At 46.3% G+C, this 26,775-nt stretch overlaps 1 protein-coding gene across 1 annotated transcript; it reads left to right on the top strand.

Moving 5' to 3' along the window:
* Positions 1 to 812: 812 nt before the first annotated feature.
* On the top strand, positions 813 to 23,748 carry LOC100383445 (CPP transcription factor). The gene is given in 8 exon segments (NM_001176095.1): positions 813 to 1,428; positions 1,782 to 1,886; positions 3,612 to 3,786; positions 4,849 to 5,205; positions 20,871 to 20,947; positions 21,034 to 21,128; positions 22,471 to 22,926; positions 23,363 to 23,748. Coding segments are annotated over 8 exon segments (1,824 nt in total). The 5' UTR covers positions 813 to 1,048; the 3' UTR covers positions 23,542 to 23,748.
* The last annotated feature ends 3,027 nt before the right edge of the window (positions 23,749 to 26,775 follow it).

The following is a 26,775-nucleotide window of genomic DNA, read 5'->3' on the forward strand; positions in this document are numbered from 1 at the left end:
TATAGGTCGTTATTCGTTTCCGATTTTTCCGTTCCGACCGAACAAAAAATTATACGGGTAAAAACGATGAGAGTTTTTTTTTCAGAACATTACCGACCGTTTTCACCCTTAGACTATCCGCAACCGTTACCCCTAAATTTTTCCCCCTATATCACTTTTCCCCCCTATTTTTTCCCCTATTGTTTCATCTCCCGCAGCGGTTCCCCCTAAATACTCCCCCTATACCCCACTACCACTATAAAATATCATTTTCTATACCAACTATCAATTTTTTATCTACTAACAATTACTCGTGGACCCACAGCACAGTGTTTAGGGTGATGAACAGTGACACGCCAGATTGAGGGGGAGAGAGAGGAGGACGGCGGGCTAGGGGGCGGTGCAGGGGGCACCGCTGCGCGCGTGGAGCGCCCCCTGCACGCGCCATGCAAGGGGAGGGGGCAGCGTAGGGGCTGCCGTTGCGCACAGCCTTACACAAACCTGCCGCTTCTATTGCGCCCTCGCATCGACTGCGCAGCCTCACCGGATCCTCGTCCTTGTGGCCCACGTGTCAGCAGGGGACGCCGCGTGAGGTGAACAATTCCGAACCCGTCGAATCGAACGGCGAGCGGACCAACAAGCGAACATCTATGAATTTGAGCCGCAGGATGCTGCCCAGCCACGCCGCCGCCGTCGGATGGCGGGGCGCCTCTCGGATCTGGCCGTAGAATATATATGAATTCGATTTCGAAAGGAAAGGGTGGGAGAGAAAGAAAAGGGGAGAGGTGGCAAAAGGGAGGGGGACTGGGCGAGTCGAGAGCAGCAGGGAGAGAGGGAAAATCCACTAATCCCCCACCCAAGCTCAAAACCCGCCATAAACACGCGTCGGAGCTTGTGGCGAGCGCCGCCACCCTGCACTCGGCTGCGGGGCCTCCGCCCCCTTCGATCTGTAGCCGGCCGCGGCGATCCCGCAGCGGCCCCCCGCGGCTGCCGCGAATTGGTTTTGTGTTACGTTACCGGTGGGCGGTGGGCGGAGGCGTTTTGATCCTGTAGCTGCCGGCTTGAGTAGATGGAGGGCAATGAACAGGGCTGTGGAGGGCTGCCGCAAAGGCCTCCCGTGCTCGGTGCGTCCATGCAACCGCCGATTAAGAAGCTGGTAAGGCAGCTCGACTTCAACTCGGCGGCATTGGCGGGAAACCCCGCGATGGCGGTGGCCGCCGCCGCCGTATCTAGGGTTCTGCAGCCGAAGGCGTCGTCCGTGGGGTTCCAGCATCCGCAGCACGTGGGGGCTGCCATGCCGATGGGAGTACCGCAGCAGCTGCACCAGCGTGTGCTGCCGGTGATGCGCCTGCATCAGGTGGTGGGGCATGTGCCGCTGGCGGTCTCTGTACCGCAGCTTCGTCCGGTGCCGCCGCAGCCAGTCCAGCGCCCCCCGGTCGCCGTTCCCTTGTGAGTGTCCCCGTTCTGAGATTTAGAAGTTTTGAAACTTCCGCCTCTCTGTTTGGTACGGGCTTCGTTTTGCTCGATGACCGAGCCCGTTGTCGTCTTGATCCATACGCTGAACATGGGATCGTTCGATTTCCTGAGCCTCACCACGAGGCAGTTCCCAAATTTTAGTGTGGCCTTGTCATTCCTCGGAAAAGAAGGCACATATTTGCGTTAGATGAGCTTATTGATCTTAAACTAACAATTCTATGAAATTTTCAGTGCATCCTCCCTGCCGAAGATCCAAATATTTCAAGTTCTCTCTTTAAAATTTGCATCTTGCTCGTGTTCTAATTGTGCTTTGGGACCTTGTGTAGGAAACCAGAGTCACCAAAACTACGGGCAAGACTGTACGAAGGGAAAGATAGTACTCCCACGAAGAAGAAGTGCTGCAACTGCAGGAATTCCAAATGTCTGAAGTTGTAAGTCAGATTCTATCATTAGCTTGAGAAAAATAAAATATGGCAAAGGACGTTTTCTTATGTGGACAGTGTTATCTTTTTATCAATATGGATTCTTTGACTTGACGTAGAAGAGTCAATGAGCTGGAGTGTTGTATAGATAGTCAAAATATGCTTATCATTCCTGGACGGAGGGTTTATGCTTATTTAATATTTATATGGCATTATAGACGTGGATCTGCTTTAGCTATGACATTATCACCGAAACTTCTTCATGATTTCCAAATAAATAAACTTCACTCAAATGGTACGTAGGGGGTGCTTGATTTCTAAGGACTAATTTTTAGTCACTCCATTTTAGTCTTTAAATTGCTAAACACGGAAATTAAAACTCTATTTTAGTTTCCGTATTTGGCAATTTAGGGACTAAAATGGAATAAAAGGGGGGACTAAAATTAGTCCCTAGAAACCAAACACCCCCTTAGACTAGAATTATAAGCTAAGTAATACACTCACAGACAACAAAGAACTTATGTTGTTTGATTATTCATTAAGTAAATACCACTATACCAGTGTTCTTAAGGTGTCGCCTAGGCGTCCAGGCGCTCGGAGAATACTTGGCGCCTTGCCCGCCTAGGCGCTAAGGTGGTGATCCCATTTGCTTGCTCGCCTTACCGCCGTAAGAACACTGGTAGATACATACATGTACATGTATGTTAGATGAGTACTAGTAATCGGAATATGAATAATTCCAGTAATCTTTCCAACACCCTTTCAATCCTTCATATTATCTCCAAAACCCTAATTTATGATTCTCTGCATACCTTTAAAAATCTATACAGCGTGTCATAGTTCTTAAGGCGGTAAGGCGAGACAAGGCGATGGGCCACCGCCTGGACGCCTAGGCGACGCCTAGGCGCTTACTAAGGCGAGCAAGGCGACGCCTTACCAATTAAATAAAAGACAGAACAACAATATATATGAGGAAGAAAAAGAAAAAGGGAGAAAGAAAAAAAAGAAGAAAGGGGTAGAAGAGATGGCCCAGCCCACCAGGCAGGCAACCCATTTATCCTACGGTTAGGGTTGCTCCCATCTCACTGTCGCCGCTCATCCACAACCATGCATCGCTGCTCCTTCTCCCCCAAGCTCGGCAGCGCTCCCCCGAGTCTCAGCACCGCCGCTCCCCCGAGCTCTCTGCGCCGCCGCTCCCCCGAGCTCGGCACTCCCCCGAGTTCTGTGCCGCCGATCCCGCTCCCCAAAGTCTCTGCTAGGCTTCTTCCCCCTCCCCTCTTGCCAACTCTTGGCTAGGCGACGGGGACGCCTAGACTTTTTGGCTGCCTGGACGCCTAGGCGACGCCTTTGAAACCAGGCAGTGTGTCATTGTTTTGATCTCCACGTTGAAGTCAGCCCACCTCCCGTTTTAAGGGGGTGTTTGGGATGTCTCCAGGTTCCAGCCTAGTGTGGAGCTGTAGTATATAATATCAATTTAAATAGTTTTAAAAATATTTTTAATTTAAGTAATAAACGAAATGACTTATCTAAATATATTTTAAAGGCTTACAACTCTAGCTCCACGATTTTCTGGAGCACCTAATGACCTGCTCCACTAACTCCACCAAATTTACTAGAGCTGGAGCTATCCCAAACAGGACCTAAATACAAAGAATGTACTGTGGTTTTGGTATTTTTCCAGTAGACATCTTGTGTATATGTATCCATTTGAAAACTTTTTATGGTTCTTTACAGGTACTGTGAATGCTTTGCTTCTGGTACTTACTGTGATGGTTGCAACTGCACCAACTGTTTTAATAATCCTGATAATGAGGTTGCCAGGCGTGAAGCTGTTGAAGCTATATTGGATCGTAATCCAGATGCTTTCAGGCCTAAGATTGGGAGCAGCCCACATATGCATAGGAATAATGTATCTTCTGTGGTCCAAATATTGTTCGCTTACTTTCTAAAGGAACATTTATTGCTATTGGTTTTCCTTTGAGTTTCAGTTATAGTTTATGCAAATTGGGAGAGTTTGAATTAAAGGACCATTCTAGCTCAAGGGAAAAAGGAGAACATTCCAATAAAATTATACCAGAAGTTTCCTGATAAATCCTGACATCTTAAAGTTATTTTTTGAGTAATTTATGCCTGCAATTCATTTTCTCTAAATTACTGAAGCATCATGCCTCTTTGGAAATGTGTATCAATGTAGTTAGATTTGTGTGTGTGCTTGGCAGTTTGTAAATCCAAATTTGAATCCTCAAAGTTTAAATCAACATACCATATTTGACATTGTCTGAAATGGAAATTTGCTGTTGTTGAACCTTAATCAAGCTCTTGTCTCTTTATTAAACTATTATTGATAAGTTTTCTGTAAAAAATATAACCTGGTAAAGTAGGAAGAAGACAAGGTTTGTAAAAAGTCAAGATTCAGTCTCCCTGCAAAATATTTGTCACCTCTGTCCTCATAAACAAGCGCATGATTTCTTTCCTTTTGCTTATACTAATATTAAGCCCACCTCCAGCCAAAAAAAAGCTGTTCTAGAATACGCCAACTTTTATAATTTGTTCACCTCTTCACAAAATATACTTATATTTGTTAAAAAAAATCATGGATTCACCAGCAAAAGTGCTTCAGTGTAATTATAATGTTATTGATTTTCTATAGGCGCGTCAGAGACTGTATTGTCACCTTAGGTAACAAGAAATTTGGACTGTAGGACACATGTAGTATTTTAGCTGAAAAGGATAATGTTTCCAATAGGAAGGTCACATCCATATTTTCTCTTGTTATCCATAGCTAGCAGTAGTAATTGGGATCTGATGAGATTTTGATAAATCAAATATGCTATTGCATTAACCTTAGACCCTAACCCTATTCTATTTATTATCAATTACAGGCATTATATCATTATTGCATTTCATTTCGGCCATGTTATTGTGCTGCCTTGACACGTCACATTAATTCTAGTCCATGAAATTTTGCCAGGAGGTGCCTAGTGATCTCCCTTTAGTAGGGAAGCATAATAAAGGGTGCCATTGCAAGAAGTCAGGATGTCTCAAGAAGTACTGTGAGTGCTTCCAAGCTAATATACTATGCTCTGAAAACTGCAAGTGCATGGATTGCAAGAATTTTGAAGGAAGTGAAGAGAGAAGAAATCTTTTCCAAGGGGATCACAAAAATGCAATTAACATGCAGCAGGTGACAAATGCAGCAGTAAATGGTGCTATTGGAGCAACAGGATTCCCTTCTCCTTCCACATCAAGGAAGAGGAAACATAATGATCCTTCACTTGACCATTTCAATAAGGAACATATAGCGCACAAGAATTATCACATACCTCAGGTAATGGCCGTGCCTAAGACTTCAACTTGCACTATTTTTGCCTCATTTCATTATCTTGGCATGGCTTTGTGTTCTTGCCTTATTGTCTTTAGGAGCAAGCTGAAGTGCCTTGTTACATTACTAGGAGTGTGAGTTTTTTCCCATGATGAATTGGATTGATGAATAGCGCCTCAAAACTTTTCTTTTTACGTGACAAAGCAGTGTTAGCTCCTTATCCTCTACTTCTAATAGATAAATGTGCAAGCACACCAGTAGTCTAGTGATTGTGTAGAGAATTAGGAAACAACTCACACCCATTAGGGAGGGGTGACTTTCGTATATACAACCAGGATACAACTTGGAGTACAAGTAAGGAGTGACTTTCGTGTATATATAGCTAGGATACAACTTGGAGTACAAGTAAGATACAAACACATATGTAGACTATATATCTCTAATACACATCCGCAGTCACAACAGGAGGGAATTGGATGCAGAGAATGGGTCGGAAGCCACTAAACACCTGTACATACAGTCCCTTTGTCATGATGTCTGCAAATGATGTGCAGAGGGGACATGTAACACTCGAACCTGCCCCAAAGTAACTTTCTTATGGACGAAGTGGATGTTAATCTCAGTGTGCTTCGTGTGACGATGATGAACCAAATTGTTAGTCATATAGATAGACTGCACTATAACTGTCGCAATAGACAATGGTCACTGAAGGAATCGAGACATGAAGCTTCTGAAGCAGCTGTAGCAACCAACAACACTCGCCAACTGTATGTGCAACAATTCAATACTTAGCCTCTGCACTTAGGGATGGCAATTTTACCCGCGGGTTCGGGCTCGGGTACGAATTTGTACCCGCGGGTCTTGCCCGTACCCGACCCGTGATAAAATCGGGTCGGGTACGGATATTTTTTGTCGCCCGCGGGTTACCCGTGGATATCCGTAAAAACTAAAAAACTAGTGAGCATGTATCATGAAGACTTGAAGTGTTCCCATATTATGTTTTGTATACATGTGTTGACGTATAATTCATGAAGACTTGTTTGAATTGTTCCCTGTACGAATAAGTTTTCTGGAATTTTTGCTGGTTATGATTGTATTTTTTTGGAATTTTCTGTGTGTGTATACACACACACACACGCGGGTACCCGATACCCGACGGGTACGGGCACGGGTACAATTTTTTACCCGCGGGTATAGTTGCGGGCCGGTATGGCTAATACCCGTGGGTACGGTCGCAGGCGGGTATTTATTATACCCGACCCGAATCCGACCCGTTGCCATCCCTATCTGCACTAGAACGGGACACTATATCTGTCGCTTTGAAGACTAGGAGACCAAGTTATCATTGAGGAAGACATAGACGCCCAAGGTAGAATGTTGTGTGTCCGGGTGTTGGAGTAGGCAGTGATGGATGACACACTACGAGTGCCTAAGTGAAGACCTACATCAAGGGTGCCCTTCACATAGCGTAGGATGCACTTGATCAGGGCAAGCTGGGGCTCTTATGGATCGTGCATGAAGAAGCAGACTTGCTGAATGACGTAGGCGAGGTCAGGCCGAGGCAGCGTGGGGGTACTGTAGAGCACCAACCAGACTCTGGTACTTGGAGGGGACAACAACAAGGTCACCATTAGTGATAGACAAATTGGACCAAGAGTCAACTAGAGTCGTCGTACAATGACACTCAGCTGTACCAGCATGCTGGAGTAGATCAGTAGCGTACCATTGACATGTTGCTGTAACACGAGCAAGCCATCAAAAGAGTGTGACGAATGAATGACGCAGGCGAGGTCAGATCGAGACAATGTGGGGTACTATAGAGCACCATCCAAACTCTGGTACTTGGAGGGGACAAAAACAGGGTCACCATTAGTGATAGACAGATTGGACCAAGACTCCAAGAGTCAACTAGAGTCATTGTACAGTGACACTCAACATACCAGCCTACTGGAGCAGATCAATAACATATTGTTGCTGTGACACGAGCAAGACATTAGAAGAGTGTGACAAAGATACCAAGGAAGTGGTGGAGAGTGCCAAGATTTGTCATGGCGAACTTGGAACTGAGACGATCAGTGGTGCGTCGTAGTAGAGCATGAGAGGACATCATGAGTATAATGTCATCGATGTAGAGCAATATGTAGGTGATGTCATCTCGATCTTTATAAATAAAGGGAGACATGTTGGACTTCGCTGTAGAGAAGTTGTGTCTTCAGTTGTCGGTGGCGAACTGCTGATACCACACGGAGGTGCCTGCTCGAGGTCGTACAACGACTTCTGCAAGAGGCAAACTGAGTCAGGGACTGACAGGTCGATAAACCAGGCAACTACTGGCAGTAGACATTCTCAAGATCGCCATGAAGGAAGACATTCTTCACGTCGAGCTGATGAATGGGCCATGTCCATGAGGTTTTAAGCTGAGCAGAAAACAGATGGTGGCCAGTTTGACAACAGGAATGAAAGTCTCATCATAATCAACGTCATGCTGAGAGAAGCCTAGAACAACTATCTAGCCCTGCAACGCGCAAGAGAGCCATTGGACTGAAACTTGTGCTTGATTATGCACTTGCCCATTAAAATGTTCGCATCGGAGGTTCGAGGTACGAGGCGCCAAGTGTTGTCGATAAGCGTCTGATACTCGTTCGCCACAACACCACAATCAACATGCTCTGGTAGTTGTTAGGAAGCAGAGATGTCGATGTGACAAAGACCTTGGTTGCTTAGCACCTAATTGAGTCAAGCCCGCTAGAGGAGGGAAGGCGGTGGTGTCATGCGTTGCATAGGCCATGGAGGCGGCGCAAGCGGCTATAACACCCTAGAAGGGACCCTCGAGACAGTTGGGGTGCATGGACCACATGGGGCAGCAGGGACAGACACAACATCGCAAAGAGGCTGACTTGTTGATGTCGTGGTAGTGGACGACTCAGCCCGTCCATCGCAGGGGACAAGAACGACGATGGACGATGCTAGTTGACAATGCCACTAAAGCGATAGTCAGTAGGAGCCAACAAGGATCGACATTGGTAGATGACCTCAAGCCGAGAGCTCTCGCTCGGAGCTATAGCGGGGCTGGGTTGGCTGGCTAGACAATCGCACTATCTGGCTGAACAACTAATCGTAGAAGGCTTGCCATGATGATGGTTGGGTCATCGAGGCGGTGAACCGATAGCTGCTCGACCACAAAAATAGAGAGAGTAGCCAAAGATGCATCATGTAGAAGAAAGTCAAGTGAAGCTGCCACAAATGGAGTGGCGACAAATGGAAATACCGGCTCATCAAAGACCACATGGCGGGATATAATCACCCATTGACTAGAGATGTCAAGACAACGATAACTATGGACATAAAATGGTTCGAAAAATATCTGTTCGAATCCGGATTTGAAGAAGGTGAACACAAGTTCGGATGCAATTTTCGGATATCCGAACGTTTTATCGGATAACAGATACAAATACAAATATTTGGTTCGAACATCGGATACGAATACAATATGTATGATATTCGTCGGATAGCTGTGTGCATTTTGATGGTTTTCTGCAGAAACAATACACAAATAGCCTCAGAAATTCATGAAACTTTATGGAGGTGTAACATATGTCCACATATAATCTTAAAAAATATTTGGACTATAAAATCCACAAGATGCCAGCGTTTCTTTCTGTTGACGCCTTTTCGGAGCGCCAAACACTCAACAAGAACCGTGGCGGTGCCCTCTGCACAGGGGCGGACGGTCCGCGCGCAGGGGCCGGACGGTCCGCGGCCTGGTGCGAGGCGCGGTGGTGCTCTCTGCGCAAGGGCGGACTGTCCGCGGCCTGGGGCCGGACGGTCCGCGGCCTGGTGCGCTGCTGGGACTTCTGCCTGACGGCCGGACGGTCCGCGCCCTGGGGCCGGACGGTCCGCACGTACGCAGGGACGGCGGAAGATTGCCGACGGCGCCTGGATCTCGCTCCCGGGAGGGACCCCGTCGGGGAGTAGAGATCCTAGGTGGTGTCTAGGCTCGGGCAGGCCGACCTAGACTCCTCTAATCGACGTAGAGTCGAGGAGAGACGGAGAATTTGGGGATCGAGTGGCTAAACCTAAACTAGACTAGAACTACTCCTAGGATAAAATGCGAGTAAAAGTTGTATTGATTCGATTGTTGATTGTTACAAATCGGCCGTATACCTCTCTATTTATAGAGGAGGGGGGCTGGACCCTTTACAAACTAATTTCCGAGCTTATCCCATGATTTTAGCTAACAACCGTAGCACAAAACTCGGAACCCTAATCTGTTCTGCGCACGCGCGGACCGTCCGGCCCACAGGCGCGGACCGTCCGGACCGTGGACCGTCCGGCCTCAGGGCCGGACCGTCCGCGCTCAATTCTGGTTCGAACATATGCCCCCCTGCCTTTTGGTGGAGCTGAGCGAACCAAAAGCAACTAACTCGATGTTATCACATCGGTTTTCTTAGGCATCTTGCCACTTACTAGGATGGTACGCAGTGGCCTTGGTCTCGATGGTTGACTCAACGGACGTGATCCCTTTAGATTTGATCGAACTGTCAGTCCCAACATCGCCGAGCGTCATACTGGTCCTGACCAATTCGTCACCTTGCCTTCCTAATTCTCTAAGTGTTCTGGCGTAGCTCCGTAGTCGACCAGGTCTTCTTCTTGCAGGTCGTCTTCCTCCATGGGCGTCGGTACGTCGTCGGAGGTGTCTTGGTGTAGTGCGGATGGTTCGGCCTCAGGGGTCGGATGGTCCGCGTCCTGTGCAGATGATCCGGCCTTTATAGCCAGACAGTCTACCATACCTGCAGAGAGATGCACAGTTGTTGTTTTATTTACTATCTTTGTGGCCGTTTGACTTTTCTCAACGGCCTTTGGTCTCCATCTCTTTTGCGGTGGCGGATACTGCGGATGCGTGTCGTTGAATATTCTTTCTGCCTCTTTTTCCTGATTCTCCTTTGCTCTGAGGCGCTGTAATTTTCGCTTTTGCGATCGTGTCAATCCCGATGGACACCATCGGGGCATGGAGTATTTTGGATCGGCTATTTTATTGACAGTCGTACTTTCTTTTTTGTTTGTGTTGGCCGATTCACCAAAAATCATCGGCCCTTCGTTATTTTGTTGTACGACGACATCTGTCGCTCCTATTTTAATGACCTCTCCCTTTTTCGTACTGTTGGAGGTTATAGTTGTATGCCCCCCTGCCGGATTAGTCAGCCTTTGGGGCCGAATTGTTCGGCAATCTTGCTGGGCCTGTGCTCGTGGACCAGATTGAGGGGCTCTCAATCGGTCTTGTACTGGAGGTGTCAACCTATTGAATACAGATGTTTGGGGTGCCCCCCAAGCGGGGTACTGTGGCATCCCAAATAGGTATGGTGGCATGCCCCACATTTGATTTGGGACGTATGGTGGAGGTATGTATGTGTATGAATATGGCATAGATGGATATGGTGGTGGAGGTGTCCATGCAGGTATGTTAGGTCTTAATTGAACATTATGACCTCTCGTCCTTTCCGATTGGTGTGGTGGTCCAATCGGCCTAACCTGCCGTCGCACCTGGGTGGGTAAGCGAGGTCCCTTTGGTGGCCGGTCGCTGGGGCCAGCCTTCTTTTTCACATATTTAGACAATAATTGATCAAAGGTCGGGCTAGATTTTACCAACCGACCAGTTGCCTTGAACGTGTTAGTTTTCCACGTACCTATTTTTGGTCGTCGTGGTTTGAAGGTATGTGGTCGCCGCGGCTCTTCGGCGTTGCCGGACCGTCCGCTGGAACGCTCCGGACCGTCCGGTGATGTTACGGACCGTCCGCGCCTGGACACCGGACCGTCCGCGATGCGTAGTATGGGTTCTCGCGCATATCTCCTTGTCTGTGCTTGCCCCCCAGCGCTGGAGTTTGTGATGGTTACCTTCAGTGTCTCCCCTCCATCAGGAGTCTTCTCGGCCATCACTTTCCTGCAAGAAATTTTGTTGTTTTCATCGGCCTCCCGTGCGTTGCCGATGATGACTTCTTTGTCTTTGCCCTTATCGGCTGTGTTGGGCCGAATTAGGACCTTTTTGCCATTAAAGTCGATCACATTCATTGGGAAGGGCTCCGTGTCCTCCTGAAATTTCAATCGTCCCTCATTAATGGCCGATTGAATTTGCCGTCGGAACACATTACAATCATTAGTGGCATGGGAAAATGAGTTGTGCCACTTGCAGTATGCGCGACGCTTTAGTTCGTCGGCAGGTGGAACGATATAATCAATTTTAATGTTACCATTTTTTAGTAATTCATCGAATATCTTATCACATTTGCCGACATTAAATGTAAACTTAACCTCCTCCTGTCGTTCCTTCTGAACTGACTGCAAGGAGTAGCAAACCGAAGATTTGGCCTGCTCGGGCCAAACTATTTCGGCAGTGTAAACTTTCTTTGGTTCATCGTCCGAACTACTTTGATTGTGTTCTACTATAGGGACATTATGATGAACCGTTCTGACTAGTTCTTTGCTTCGGCTTTCACAAGCCGAAGCTCTCTGATGTAATTGTGCTAGAGTAAAGAACTGGATGCCTTCTAATCTCTCTTTTAAATAATAACGCAATCCATCAAAGGCTATTCCCGCCAGTTGTTTATCTGTTAAATGAATTTGAAAGCATCGGTTTCTCGTATCCTGGAATCTCCGGATATAATCACTAACTGATTCATCCTTTTCTTGTCGTAGGGTCACTAAGTCTACTAAATCTAGCTCATAATCACCAGAGAAGAAATGTTCATGAAATTTTTGCTCTAAGTCTCCCCATGACAAAATGGAATTAGGAGGGAGCGTGGCATACCATGTGAATGCAGTCCCTGTTAAGGATAATGAAAATAAACGCACACGGAATGCTTCGGTGTCGGCCAATTCTCCTAATTGTGCTAGGAACTGGCCTATGTGCTCACGCGTGCTCTTTCCTTGGTCACCCGAAAACTTTGCAAACTCGGGTATCCTGGTTCCCTGTGGGTATGGGTGGTTATCAAATCGGCTGTCATAAGGCTTCCGATATGATTGCCCCCCAGGGATCATGCTTACTCCGAGCTTATCTCGGAACGCCCCGGCTATTTCTTCCCTCACTATACCAATGGCAGTCGGTGCAAGACCACCGGCTCTCTGGTCAAACATAGGTGGGGTTGGTTGCATGTTAGTATGTTGTCGTTCCCCCCATTGGTTTGAGCTACGTGGTGCATTTCCATTTGCCCTATATGGCTCATATGTTTGATCGTTTCTTTCCGGCCTTCTAGGTGGGGCCGGAAAGCTTTCCTGGGCTCTGAATCCTGAATTAATGGGCTGGTGCATTGCATAATGTGATGGGAAGTGTTGCTGGGACGAGCGAGGATTCAGGTAATAATCCCCCTCAAAAGACTCATGCGCGGACTGTCCGGATACGTACCCGGACCGTCCGTGATTATATGCGGACCGTCCGTCGTTGTATGCGGACCGTCCGACTGGATAGTTTAAATTCGGTGCCCTATGTGGTGGCTCGGGTGCGTGTCTAGGTAACTCATTAAAAATGGGCCCGGCTGTGGTTGACCCGGACGGTCCGCGCTCGCGAGCGGACGGTCCGGACATGTGTAGATCGGCTGGTTTACTGCCGATTTGCGTTTGCTCAGGGTACGTGTCCATCGGCATCCCATAAGGGGGTTGTGACTGGTCGTGACAACCTTTAACCGATGTATTACATGTATTATCTCCTAATTCAACCTCGTGTGAAGGAAAATTTGCTATACTAGATTTATCAAATGCACGTACTAGTCTCCTACAATCGTTTTGCATAACCCCTATGATATTTTGCATCTGTTCTCGCTGTTCGTCTATGTAAGCTTTAAGAGATTGGAGTTCGTTGGTGCTACTTACATTTGGGGTAATCGTAGTAGGTCGGAGCGAAGCCAGATCTGTCGCCCGTTGCCGAACGACTTTGTTGTTCCTGTCCACTTTGAAGTCAGCCAGGAACTTCGCCTTTGCTTCTTGGATCAGCTGCTCCTGGCGCTCCTCGAACAGGAGCTGTTCTTCAGCCGACAAGGCTTCCCATGTCGGTGTGATGATATTGCTGGTGGAAACCTCAGAGCTATCTTTTGAACCGGCCATTGAGGGCCGATTTGATAGGTCTATATGTGTTGTCCCCAGCGGAGTCGCCAAAAGTATGTTGACGCCTTTTCGGAGCGCCAAACACTCAACAAGAACCGTGGCGGTGCCCTCTGCACAGGGGCGGACGGTCCGCGCGCAGGGGCCGGACGGTCCGCGGCCTGGTGCGAGGCGCGGTGGTGCTCTCTGCGCAAGGGCGGACTGTCCGCGGCCTGGGGCCGGACGGTCCGCGGCCTGGTGCGCTGCTGGGACTTCTGCCTGACGGCCGGACGGTCCGCGCCCTGGGGCCGGACGGTCCGCACGTACGCAGGGACGGCGGAAGATTGCCGACGGCGCCTGGATCTCGCTCCCGGGAGGGACCCCGTCGGGGAGTAGAGATCCTAGGTGGTGTCTAGGCTCGGGCAGGCCGACCTAGACTCCTCTAATCGACGTAGAGTCGAGGAGAGACGGAGAATTTGGGGATCGAGTGGCTAAACCTAAACTAGACTAGAACTACTCCTAGGATAAAATGCGAGTAAAAGTTGTATTGATTCGATTGTTGATTGTTACAAATCGGCCGTATACCTCTCTATTTATAGAGGAGGGGGGCTGGACCCTTTACAAACTAATTTCCGAGCTTATCCCATGATTTTAGCTAACAACCGTAGCACAAAACTCGGAACCCTAATCTGTTCTGCGCACGCGCGGACCGTCCGGCCCACAGGCGCGGACCGTCCGGACCGCGGACCGTCCGGCCTCAGGGCCGGACCGTCCGCGCTCAATTCTGGTTCGAACACTTTCATTTCACTTCCACTTGTTGCGTGAGTTACACGTGAAATCACTCTAAGTATCCAAGTTTCAAAATAATCAATACTTCACCTTTTCATTTACATGTGGAAACTTGAGGTTATCTTCTTATAGAATGTTTATTAGTCTTGGGAACTTATTTGCAATTTTCGGTCGGCACTAGAATATTTTATGAGCTAATTGCATTTTGATGATTTTATGCATAAATAAACTAATAATACACAAGTAGCCTAAGAAATGAGGCGCGACATATGTACACATAATCCTCAAAAAAATTTTGGACTCAAGGAGTGACTAAATGATTACAACAACCGTAATATTTGTGGAATGTTGTCTTACACGGTATCTGACACAAAAATTCGTTACCAACGATATCTGTGTCAGACTAGTTTCATATTCGACACACTATTCATATTTGCATCTGAGAACATCCGTATTTGTATTTGTATCCGAAGCTATCCGTATTTGAATTCGAATCCGAATAAAAATATGAAACAAATATGGTTTCAATGATATCCATTCGTATTTGACTTGATTACACCCCTAACGGTAACCTTGATGAGAGGTTGGATAACCGATGAAGACACATGGTATTAGATATGTATATACAATTTAATTCTTGCCTAGCATAGGTGACTGTTTTTACCTAGAATAGGTGATTGTGATTGCCTTGTATAGGTGATTGTGGCTGCCTAGTATAGGTGATTGTAATTGCCTTGTATGGGTGATTGTGGTTGTCTAGTATAGGTTATTGTATTCCTTGTATACCAATCCAAACTAGGTATATACATCTAAGGTCATCCCCCTATTGGGTGTGTGGTGTTTCCCCAAGCCTATTCCTCTACACATGGTGCAGAGCGAGGTGAAAGTTTGTGGGAACTTGTGGCACTAAAGTTAGGATAGCAGAGACAGCTGAACACACGAAGCTGAGAATAATGCAGTACAGAGCGATGGAGGAGCTAGTACGGGAGTTGGTTGCTGTTGGCGCCGATCTGGGCGCCAATCACTGTGATGAGTACCGACGGCGGTGCTCTCTATGGAGGCGTGGACGGTCCGCGGCCTAGGACTGGACGGTCCGCGATCTGGCACAGAGGCTAGGGTTTCTGCTTGACGAGTCGGACGGTCCGCGCCTGGTGGCTAGACGGTCCACACGTGCGCAGAGGCGACGGAGTTTGCCAACAGCACCTGGATCTCACTCCCGGGAGGGACCCCGTCGGGGAGGAGAGATCCTAGGGTTTGTCTTGGGATCGACAGGCCACCAAGACGCCTCTAAACGACGTAGAGTCGGAGAGAGGTGAAGATAGAGGAAGAGATCTATGTTATTGTCTACTCCTAGGGCAAAAGGTAAAGAACTTAAGGTAAGTTGATTGTTTGATCGATTGTTGGTTATTCAATCGGTCGTACCCCTTCAAATATATAAGGGGAGGTCTAGACCCGTTCCTAGGCGTCCTCTAACTGCTCCCGCGAGATTAGAGGGATAGATACGCGAGGAGATAGGAGTTTAATCGCCTGATCTAATCCTATCGCGGACCGTCCGCGCCTATAGCCGGGCCGTTCGGGCCTCAATGCCGGACCGTCTGGCCATGCCCAGTGCCACAAATGGTGCTCAAAAGTTGCTAACAGAAGAAAGTGTTGCTGGTTGAGCAAGTAGCTGTAGCAAGCGCTTCAACCCAGTCCGATGGTGGCATGGAAGCATGGATCATCCATGTCTAGATGTTGTTGATAATACGAAGCATACACTCGGCTTTACCTTTCTATGGAGAGTTGCAGGGATAGGATAGGCGAAGCAAGATCGCAACTCGCGAAAGGGCCTCAAGCGTAATGGTTAAAGCTTCTGAGTAGCACCTCTAGGTCCCGGGTTTGATCCCCCATGTGGGCGAATTTCGGGCTTGGTTCAAAAAATCCCCTCGCTGTGCCCCGCTCGCTCTCGGAGATCGATATCCTACGCGCCACCCTCCGACTAGGCCGTTGCAAAGTGGGCAGTTGATCAGCTCGTTAGTGATGGGGGGCTAGGGTCGAGGGTTTTCTCGGCCAGGACTATGTTTCAGTCTCTTCTTAATATAATACCGGGAAGGCGTTCTTTCCCTCCCTGGCCGAGTTATTTTAGACATCGCAACTCGATAGGAAGGTGGACGTGGCAGACTGCAACTAGCAGTGGTCGGTGTCGAAGCTGGTGAGATGGTGTAGAGGTCCCCACTACTATTGCAACCGATAATCACTTCCCGTTCATGGATCCTTAATAGAAAAACCAAAGGCATCAATAGAGCAATGATTATTACGTATAAACTGACGAACATAAAGGAGATTGCACATAAGAGTGGGTGCAATAAGGACTTTATCAAGGTAAAATGAAGTGTCAGCTATAGTAAGAACGGACGTGCCATGACTCACAACGGGAATAGAGTGCCTGTTGGCCATAATAATGGATGAAGAACAATAGGGTAGACATGTGAGTAATATATCATTCGATGAAGACATGTGGGAGGTAGCACCACTGTTGAGAACCCAAGGACTGCCCCCTTGAAGGGTCATTTGGTTCAATGTGGCGATGAGGCCTGCCTGGTTTTGTCCACTGGCCAGAGGGTGTGGTAGTGGGGCGAACTGTTGGCGCCACTGGGAGGAGAGAACTCAACAATGACAAATGCTATATGGGCCTATGAAGTAGCCCCTATCCGCACCACTCTGGCTGCAGCGATGGACGCAACCAAGGCTGTTGTGGCTATTGTTGGTCGTGTAGTAGTAGACCTACTAGCCAGTCGGAGGAGGTGGGCGCTGGTCACCCTATTGCTGCTATCATCTACCACCATCACCATGGCCCTTTTTGTTGTTGCAGTTAGAAGTATTATTGCTGCCTCATGGGTTGATTACATAGGGTACATAGGACTAACAACCTACGTGGGTAGGCAATGTGGTACTATTCTTGTTTACTCTATCATCCCCCGCAGTTGCAACGACAACATTATAGACACTGAGACTGAAGAAGCTCACAAACTAATATTCTCCCGCAGTCATAACGGGTGATGCACTGCGTAAGTTGTGGCTAGAGAAGCCGATGAGTCCTCATGCAATGTGGTAGCATTTTGTGCTTATGTCGATGTAGCAAAGCTTAAGGGCAATTTTTGAAGAAGTCGTGCTGAAGATAACCGAGGTAGATGTAGTTGTGGTTAGGTTGCCATATTGGTGGAGCTGCAAGCACACAAGAGGCACCATGGTGATGACGAAGACACATCGAGGCAGTAATCGTGGAAGGGGATGGTGGTGAGGTAGATGTAGTTAGGACCGTTTTAGACGAAAGGCGATGATGCAATCGAGGCAAACATAGAGGGAACATGAGGGTCGATGATGAAGTCGATGTAATCAAGTCGCCTGAACTAAGGCGTAGTACGGGTTTGCTAGGCCCACCAACATGTCGGGGATGAAAGTATGTGCTGATGTTGCCAATATCAATTGTATGAGGTAGAGGGCCCCAACCATATATCAGTGTATGAGGGGCCAACAAAGGTCTTGATGAAGGTTGCTGTGCGCGGAACAGTGCATTAGAAGGTGTTGATGCGTGAAAGTGCCTCTAGCTGAGTTGATTAGGTGGTCTGAGTAGCACTCCTCAGGTCCTGGGTTTGACTCCATGTGGGAGCGAATTTTAGGCTGTGGTTAAAAAAAATCCCCTCGCGTGCCCCACGCCAAAGCATAGGTCTAAGGCCCGATCCCGGTCACGGTCGTGTTCTCACATGGGCTATTGTGCCATGTGTATGGGTGGGGCAGAGGTTCGGGGGTTTTCTCGACTTGTGTGAGAATGTCTTCTTAATATAATGCCGAGGGCTGCCTTACCCCCTGCAGGTGGAATTAGTAGGCGTTGACGCAACATGCGATCGTCAGATTATATGAAGTAGGTGGGGACTAGATAACGATGCTTACAATGTGGTTGTGTTGGACGAAGAAGCAATGCAGTAGCGAACTCAAACTCGAAGGCAAGTAGTTCAGACAGTAGTGGATGTTTGAGAGTGAGCAGTCAGGACACAGAGTGTGGTGGCAGATGAGCAGCGGTGGCCCCACTCACTGCTAGCACTCAATTGACGATGAAGACCTGATCAACAAGACAAAGACCTTATGTGGACGGATGACACAACAAAGATTGCACAACATACTTGTCGATGCACGTGGAACGATGTTGTAGATGCAACTGCAAAGTGGGCACATGGGCGGTGGTGTTGTGGCCTGACGAGGTGATGCAACGACAACCTTGTTGCTTAGAGAAGATGCACATAGTACTCGACAATGGACGTCACGAGAGCCGAGTGGATCACACAATTGATTGTACGAACTGAGAACATGCGGGATGGAGCAACGATGGAAGAAGTAGGTTGAGGCGTTCGATCTGTTGTGATGATGACGAACTGATGACGCAGACATGCACATGGAATGACCGAGAAGCGACGCGGGGAGGCGTCCCCTTGGTATCACATTCCTGGCTAGGCCACATAGTCCAAGATGTAGATGACATTGTAGTTGATGCTGATGTCGAGTAACATGCTCGAGATCGATGGCGGTGGGCGACTCGATCCCAATCAGTTATTGGGTAAACTAAAACAGATATAACAACATCACATGACTCTCTATGGTTGAGGAACCTGCCCTGATGGAACCTCTAGGACTCGATGACCGCGACTTGGCGAATGAGTCAACGACAATGTCAAGCAAGTGTAGAGGAGAGGCACATGCGATCTATGTAGAGATTTCTTGGAGAGGATCAACGTTGGCACGTGTACAACAGGAGACACAAGATCGACTGGAGTCGAGCGAGGGTGCAAATTGGTTGACTACCACCATGGCGACATGGTGTTGGGGTCATGGCGGCGCAGGATGGAGCGACACTAGGCGCCCTTCACGACAAGCTTGAATAAGGTGATGAGGTAGCGTGGCATCGCGAGAAGGCTCGATCTGCTGTTTGACGATGACGAGGAAGGCAACGAGATCAATAGGATTCGATTCCTAAAGAGGTGGCACTGCCCTTGGTGGAGATCAATCTCTCCTCAAGGGCGTGCAATGCAAAAGTTATCGACGGCTAGGGTTAGGATCTATATCGAACCTAGACTCCTGGACGATTGATACCATATAAGAAAATAGAATTGGTACACTTGGTTGAATGTATTGTATTGAGGTTCATGGGTTGATTACATAGGGTACATAGGACTAATACCCACATTGGTAGACAATGTGATATTATTCCTATTTACTCTAACGGTGTGGAGTGCGCTCGGAGGAAACCTTGCCTTCATTAGCGAGGCGAAGTTACTTGAGCGTGTGGTGTTGAAATCGGGCAACAACGTGGTGTCCGTGATGTTGTCTGCGTGCGGGAGAAGCGTGAGTTGAGACCACGAAGGAGACTGAGAACCAGTTGGGACGACAAGACTAGATGTCTGACATCGTTCAAAGCAACGACAATAGACTTCATGCGTTGGCAATAGTCATTGATGGAGAGATTCCCCTTCCTCATAAAGGAGAACTCATTAAGGAAGACAACACAACACTCCTTGTTGCCTAGAAAGAGGCCCTTGATGGTGACCTAGAGCTGGCGTGCTGACCGCCAATTGTTCGCCCTCATGGTGAGGTCCTAGATGTCTAGGGCGATGGACCTGAGGAGCCAACCGTAGACACATGTATTGTCCATAACTCCTAGGGATTAGGAGGGGTTGGCTGGAACAGTCCCATCGATGTGGCCGTGAAGACCGAACTTTCTTATCAAGAACTTGAAGTGCGCCCACTTGTGGAAGTTCAGGTGCTTCATCTCGAGGACGATACGGATGTGAGAGCGGATGGTGATCGTGGCGTAGGGGGCAACGATCGGGCCGACGGGGACAAAGCCCATGGCCCTGCTAGTGGAGGTAGAAAACTTGGTTGTCATCTTGGGCAAATGAGCAAAAGTGCAGGCGAGCGAGTGCCGCACGAGCAGATGAAGAGGAGGCGAGCTCGGCGTAGGGACGAGCGGAATGCAAGCATAGGTTGCGTGCAAGAACGCGGGGATAGCAAGCAGATGGAGGTGGCTTCACGGACTGAGCTCAGGACCATGCAGTCATGAGCGGGAAGTAGAGGGCACGACATGCGGGAAAGAGATGGTGCGCGCGAGGAGGCGTGTGCAGAGGAGCGCGTGAGATTGCAATAGTATAGTGGAAATGTGTGAAAGTGGAAGGTTGTGAGCAGAAGAGATCGTGAGCGGGGGTGGCCGCGCAGCCGTGGAGTCGGCAGTGCTAGGAAAGATTAAGGTAGAGGCAGGAGCAGGAAGGGGACCTGGACTCTTGATACCATGCAGAGAATTAGTAAATACCTCACGCCCATTACCATTAGAGAGGGGTGACTTTTGTATATATAGCCAAGATACAACTTGGAGTACAAGTTTGATTCAAACACATCTCTAGACTACACATATCTCCAATAGGTTGGTCACTGAGCAATGGTACCAGCTGGCAACCAGCTGGGGTTCAAATCCCGCCTCGCACCCAAATAAATTCTCTGTGCCTCCACAAAAAAGTGGTAGGGCAGGTTCTCAGCTAGTTTTGCTGAGGTTTCTTCTTAGTGCATAGCTGTGGGGCAGTCTTTTCCCCATCAGTTGAGTTTTTAATAGACAAACGTACCTTACGGAAGTCATTTTTTCTATTTTCGTGGGAGAACTTCGAATTATCTAGAACATAATTGTAAATTAAAATTGACTTTTTGCAAGGTGATAGACAAAGTTACTTGGAGCAGCAGTTATTATGAGATTCCGTTGAAACTAGTTGTATGTACTGCACACTATCTTTTTTCAGAAAAATGCGGTGCCTGATGGTTCAATTCCAATAAGCCAGTCTGCACATCCTCCAACTCTGGGCCCCTTCACCTATAAGTAACTATCCATCAGCTATATAACAGTTTCATGGAATGCCTACCGTACCTGTTTGCTACTGACGGTTTTGTGCCATCCTACTTCAGGCCCCTTTTAGCAGACACTGTCCAAGCAGAGGATATAAAGGAGCTATGCAAGCTTTTAGTGGTGGTATCAGGAGAAGCTGCAAAAACATATGCTGGTACTGCTCTTGTCTTTACGCTGATTTAATCTTCTGCGACTTAGAAACAAGAAGTGACATTCAGTTTTGTATCCATGAGTTATCTTGTTGATATGCAGTGAAGTAACTCACATAGATCAGCACCTATTTGTTTTAATATTAACTTCCCTGTGTATAAGCAAGTTCTTTTGCTTTCTTTCTCCAAAGTTGGATTTGATCTTTTTTGACTTGTTTACAACTTTACGTCATTTCTTCAACCTGGAATTTGGATGCTGATGAACTGCTTTATTGAAGATTAGTTTGACAACAACCAGAAGATAAGATATAGGGACAAAAGTGTTAATGCTTCATTCTTCACGCAGAAAATTATGTGATATACTTATTGTTATTGAGTTATTTGGGTTTATTGGATGTGCAGCTATTACCTCTAATATATACTGTTATATTATGACTCTATAAGTTACTAAGCGCTACATTTCATGGTCACGGTTACTGTTCGTCTTTTTCCTGTTGAAACAGCACAAGAGTTGGCAAACAGTTGATATGTTCATATGTACAATCACACTTTCTGTTTCTCACATCATCAATGCGCGTTTCACTGCATATGTACACTTCTGTCCTTCAATAAAAGGGGCAGATCGCGAAAGAGCCTCTAGCCGAGTTAGTTAGGTGGTCTGAAAAACACTCTTTAGGTCCTGAGTTTGACTCCCCGTGGGAGCGAATTTTAGGTTTGGTTAAAAAAAATCCTCTCGTCTGTCACACGCCAAAGCATAGGTCTAAAGTCCGGTCTTGGTCGTTTCTCACATGGGCTACGGTGCCATTATGTATGGGTAGGGCAGGGTTCAGGGGTTTTCTCGACTTGCATGAGAATGTCTTTTTTTAAATATAGTGCCCGTGGTCTATCTTATCCCCTAGGTCGAGTTTTTTTTTAATAAAAGGAGCAGACCCAGTTCTCGATGCTTCCACATGAGCGGGGTTTGTTATATTTATTTATCAATATAAGTATGGACACACCCGTTACCATGGTTTTTAAAGCGGTAAGGCGGTCCAAGGCGTTGGAGCACCGCCCGGACGCCTAGGCGGCGCCTAGGCGACGCCTAGGCGAGGTAGGCGGGCAAGGCGCCTAGGCGTTAGACCACCGCCCGGACGCCTAGGCGACGCCTAGGCGTCGCCTTAAGAACAGAGCCCGTTACTTACATGTAGCACTATTTTATCCCTCCCCCCTCCCTAGACCTGCAAGTATGCACTATTGTATGTTAAGAGAGAACACCATAGAGTATTATAAACATAGTCCACGAGATGGTTAAATGGGCATTAATTGGATGGTTATGTGCTGCTCATTGTTTTTTCATTAAAATAACAGGTCAGAAAACGAAGGAAGAGAGGGTCGGCGAGAAGGAAGATGAAATCGGAGGGCAGAAGGAAGATGACAGGGTAGGTTCCCTAGCATTGACAAACCATGATAGAGAAGGAAATAATCAAGATCAAGATCAAAAAGCACCAATTGATGACCATTCAAGCAGAGGAACTCATACGGGCAAAGCTATTATAGAAGAATCCAGACCTAACTGCGTTGATGATCATAAGACCCATAGACCTATGTCTCCTGGAACACTAGCACTGATGTGTGATGAAGAAGCATTTGAGAAAATGTGTGACGAACAAGATACAATGTTTACGACTTCTCAAAATGCTGCTCCTCAGCAGACAGTAATTGTCAACCATAACCAATCTGCACTGTATGCAGAACAAGAAAACGTTGTGCTGACAGAATTCCGGGATTGCCTCCGCAAGTTTGTGAGATACGGAAGAATGAAAGGTACACCGAATATGTTCTTATTCACCATGCTAATTACTAACTTGTTACTTCACGTCAGTGATTGTTTTATGAGGGGCCGGGAAATACATTAGGGCCCTACTGTGCAATTTATTTTATTATAAAAAATAAGAGTGTTATATTTGCCAGCATTACATAATATGGGAAGTCTGGCCTCATTTTATCCCTTTCTCAGACCCTATTTCATGTAGGAGCCTCTGGCATCGGGTCTGTCACTCTGTCCTCTCTCTCTCTCTATTGCATAATATGGATCCATCTGAATGAGTGGTTTTACATGGTCTTCTATTTTATCTGGGAACTGAGAATCCATTAGTAAACCTAGGAAGGCTAGAGCGTATATTGTGTGGTGAGATAATGTCCTTTTCTGTTTGTTTTCCAAGACTAGGATGAGTTTAATCCTGATTATTCTCCCCTGCAGAGGAAAGGTACTCCATGGCAATCAAATCTGAAACATCTGGTCATCCTGGACAGGTAAATGGTGTTTCTCAAGTACCATATTCAAAAGTAGATGTGCCTGCTGTAAAAACATATCCACAGAGTTCCAGCAGTCATCTTGTTGCTGGAAAACCTGTTACTGGCCTTTTGGACAAAAACTGAAGCCTTGGCGTTCCAGATTTTTACTTGGGGTGTTGCAAGGATCAAGGGAATAGTATTTTCACCCTATTAACATGTTGATCAGATACATGTATCAGTCTTGATAGATAATTTAGATGTTAGAGAATTCCAATTTTTTCTCATTGGTCAGAATAAGTGTAATGCTGGAATCTGGATAGTTAGTTTAGTAATAAATGCCAACCTTGTAATATTTTCTTCATTGTATTTTCTCTCTTTTCTTTTCCCATTTTCCACCCACCTGGTTCGAGCCAAGATGTAGCTTGGTGGGTGCTTATTTGAAAATAAAGAAGTCAAAAGGAAGAAAAGGGCAATACTGCAGAGATGAGCCCAGCTGTCATTGTTGCACTGGTGTTATTTTTAACTCGCAGATCGTTGTAGCCCCAACAGGTGCTACATCGATTCCATGGCTCTACAACTTGCAGCTGCCATTGTGATACTTGATTGATAACCCGAGAGATAATCATAATGGCCACCCACATTCACCGCTGGCCATTACTGGAACTCGTTGGCATCTTTTCTTTGTTTCCATGATTTCAGATGAAACTGAATAAGCCGAAGCCCGAAGCATTCAGTTGAGGAAGAATCCGGGTGTGTTCTTATTAGACAGTTACATTGCATAATTGCATTCGGCGCTTGCAGAGAGTCCTTTACTTTACAGAGCGCTTGCTGTCTACTGTCGCCTGCAAAGGTTATTACAGTCCCAGGATCCGAGATACTGAGCTGTTGATGTTATTCAGAAATTCTTTCCTGCAGATAATATGAACAAATCAATCCGAAACTCACAGGAGCCGTGGTGGATCGAGCAATTGTGCGTAACTACAATGCTTAAATAATTCTCCTGTTTGCCTTAACGTCCCGTTTGGATCATTGGAATTGAATTCCATTCTAATAATATTAATTTAGTCATATATCAATTAAGCTAATTCAGTATTATGAAAAATATATTTGTATATTATTATTAACATCATATCAGAGATATTTATGTGCTACATTTTTAATATAGAAGAGTGAGACGAAAAGTGTCATGTAAGTTACAGAGTATAAACAAATTCTACTAATGCATAAAATCATTTCTCATTCTCCACCCCATAAATTTGAGATAAACTTGTATCTAAACTTTGTAAAGTGGTAGAATGTCAAATTCTAAACTAAATAAGTTACTTTATTGAGTGAATTCTAATTCCTCTAAAACGAAGGGATCCAAACGTCCCGTAAGAGATTTACCTGTGTGATTAATGGAGATTAGTTGATAAATAACAAGTAGCATCCTATATAAACACCAAATTTGTGCGACTACTTAAAATGAAACATGGCTTGTCTCCTAGAATCCCTTGTATTTAGGTTCAGAGTGGAAGGAAATAAGAACGGGAGTTAAAGGAGGGAATTCACATCCCCTGTGGGGTTTTGAGTGGAAAATTATATAAGACATCATGAACGGGGATGAATGATGATGCATTCATCATTTACTACAAGCACAATTTTCAACCAATCACCACCCTTCCCAAGGAAGTGATCCGTGACACCCCCCCCCCCCCCCTTAACTCCCAGTTCTTTCCACCAAAAACGCATAGTCCCACCAAACAAACAAAAGATTTCATAAACCCTATATCCAAACTCCCATTCCATCCTTTCAATTACTGTCAGTGTTTGTCCTATTCTATATTCATATCTATACCAATATATAATCTATCAGTTTAAAATTTACAAAACTCACCCAACCAAATCACCTCTCCATCCTTAAATACAATAAATAAATTACATCCAAACTTAATACACCATCAAAACCAAGATCACTGGATAATCTCATCTCCCTTACTCACTTAAATCCAATGGACAATATTATTTGAATTATCTCACATCCCTTTCCTCCACGTCCCCTGCCCCCGGTCTCTCTCTCCCCTCTCCTCTGTGTCCACACCGCCTCCTCCCCTCACTCGCGTTGTTGTGGTTGTCAATCCCTCCTCCACGCCGCTGCCACCGCTGTTGTCGACCCATCCTCTCTCCTCTTTGGGATTGTAGCGATAACACAAGTTATATGCTAATACCTGAAGTTGAACACTTTGAAAGAAGAGATGTAGTTGTACCGTATTGTTTAGGAGTATGCTTGGAATCATTTCACGTGGATTTTTCTTTCCCTGAAACATATCCTAAGAGGTACGACAGTCATCATCTCGGGAGTAGTTATTCCCTCTTTGGCATGAAGAGAAAATTGTTATAGATGAAGAGCTGAAAACATGTCAAAGAGGAGTTGATGCGAATTGCGATAACTTAAAATATTTGAGAAGATAGTGAAGTGTTAGAGTAAACACTCGAAGCCAAAAGGTGTGTCAAAAACTTACCCATGCAACTAATACCCCAACTAGTTCAAAGAGAAGAGGAAGGACATGGAGCTTATCGATGATCTAAAGGTGAACGAAAACATGGACGGACTAGATTAGCCTTATGTTAGGAATTGAAAGCGCAACATGTCATTTGGAATGTATCTCAACGAGGTTGACCGATGCCCATAACGCAGCTACTGCAATAAAGCCGATACCAGCTAGAGCAAAAACGTCTTTCGCAGTGCTGAACTGTATTCGTTTCCACAAAAGTAGTAGTAATAATAATAATCAATTTGAGTTTGGTTAGTCTTCATTCATATGTAATATAAGTGCCTCACGGAAATACTAATGCCACCCTAAAGCTGCATAAGTGAGCTCTGTAATGTTCAAAACTTCAAGGACAAGAAACTCACAGAACTCGTGGGTCGTGGCATATTTCACTACCAGGACCAGCCCTAAGACTGTCTCCAGCAACGACCTCTATATACATCCTCTATATCCATCCTTTACAGTCTTCTCTAAAAGATTTCATCTCCTATATCTACTTTCTCTCCAACAACGTCCTCTATATATAAATACCTATATTAAAGACATTTTTAATTTTTTTAATTTTTGTACATACGTATTTGTCATACTCTCAAATGTATTGTACATATTTTAGTTTTATTAAACCGGTTGTTTAAAGTATTCAAATAGATAGAGAACTGTTTAGAGAAACTCTACATATAGATGATCCATCAGCGTTCTCTAAATTTAGAGTACCGTTTAGAGGACGTTGCTGGAGGGAGTAAAGGATGTACTCGTCCTCTAAATTTAGGGTACATGACCCTTTAGAGGGTCTTGTTGGAGCCAGTCTAACCCTGAAGGGGTCGAGCGGGGCGGCCGCCTCGGGTCC

The sequence above is a fragment of the Zea mays genome, chromosome 3 (genome assembly GCF_902167145.1).
Source record: "Zea mays cultivar B73 chromosome 3, Zm-B73-REFERENCE-NAM-5.0, whole genome shotgun sequence".
Classification (NCBI taxonomy): domain Eukaryota; kingdom Viridiplantae; phylum Streptophyta; class Magnoliopsida; order Poales; family Poaceae; genus Zea; species Zea mays.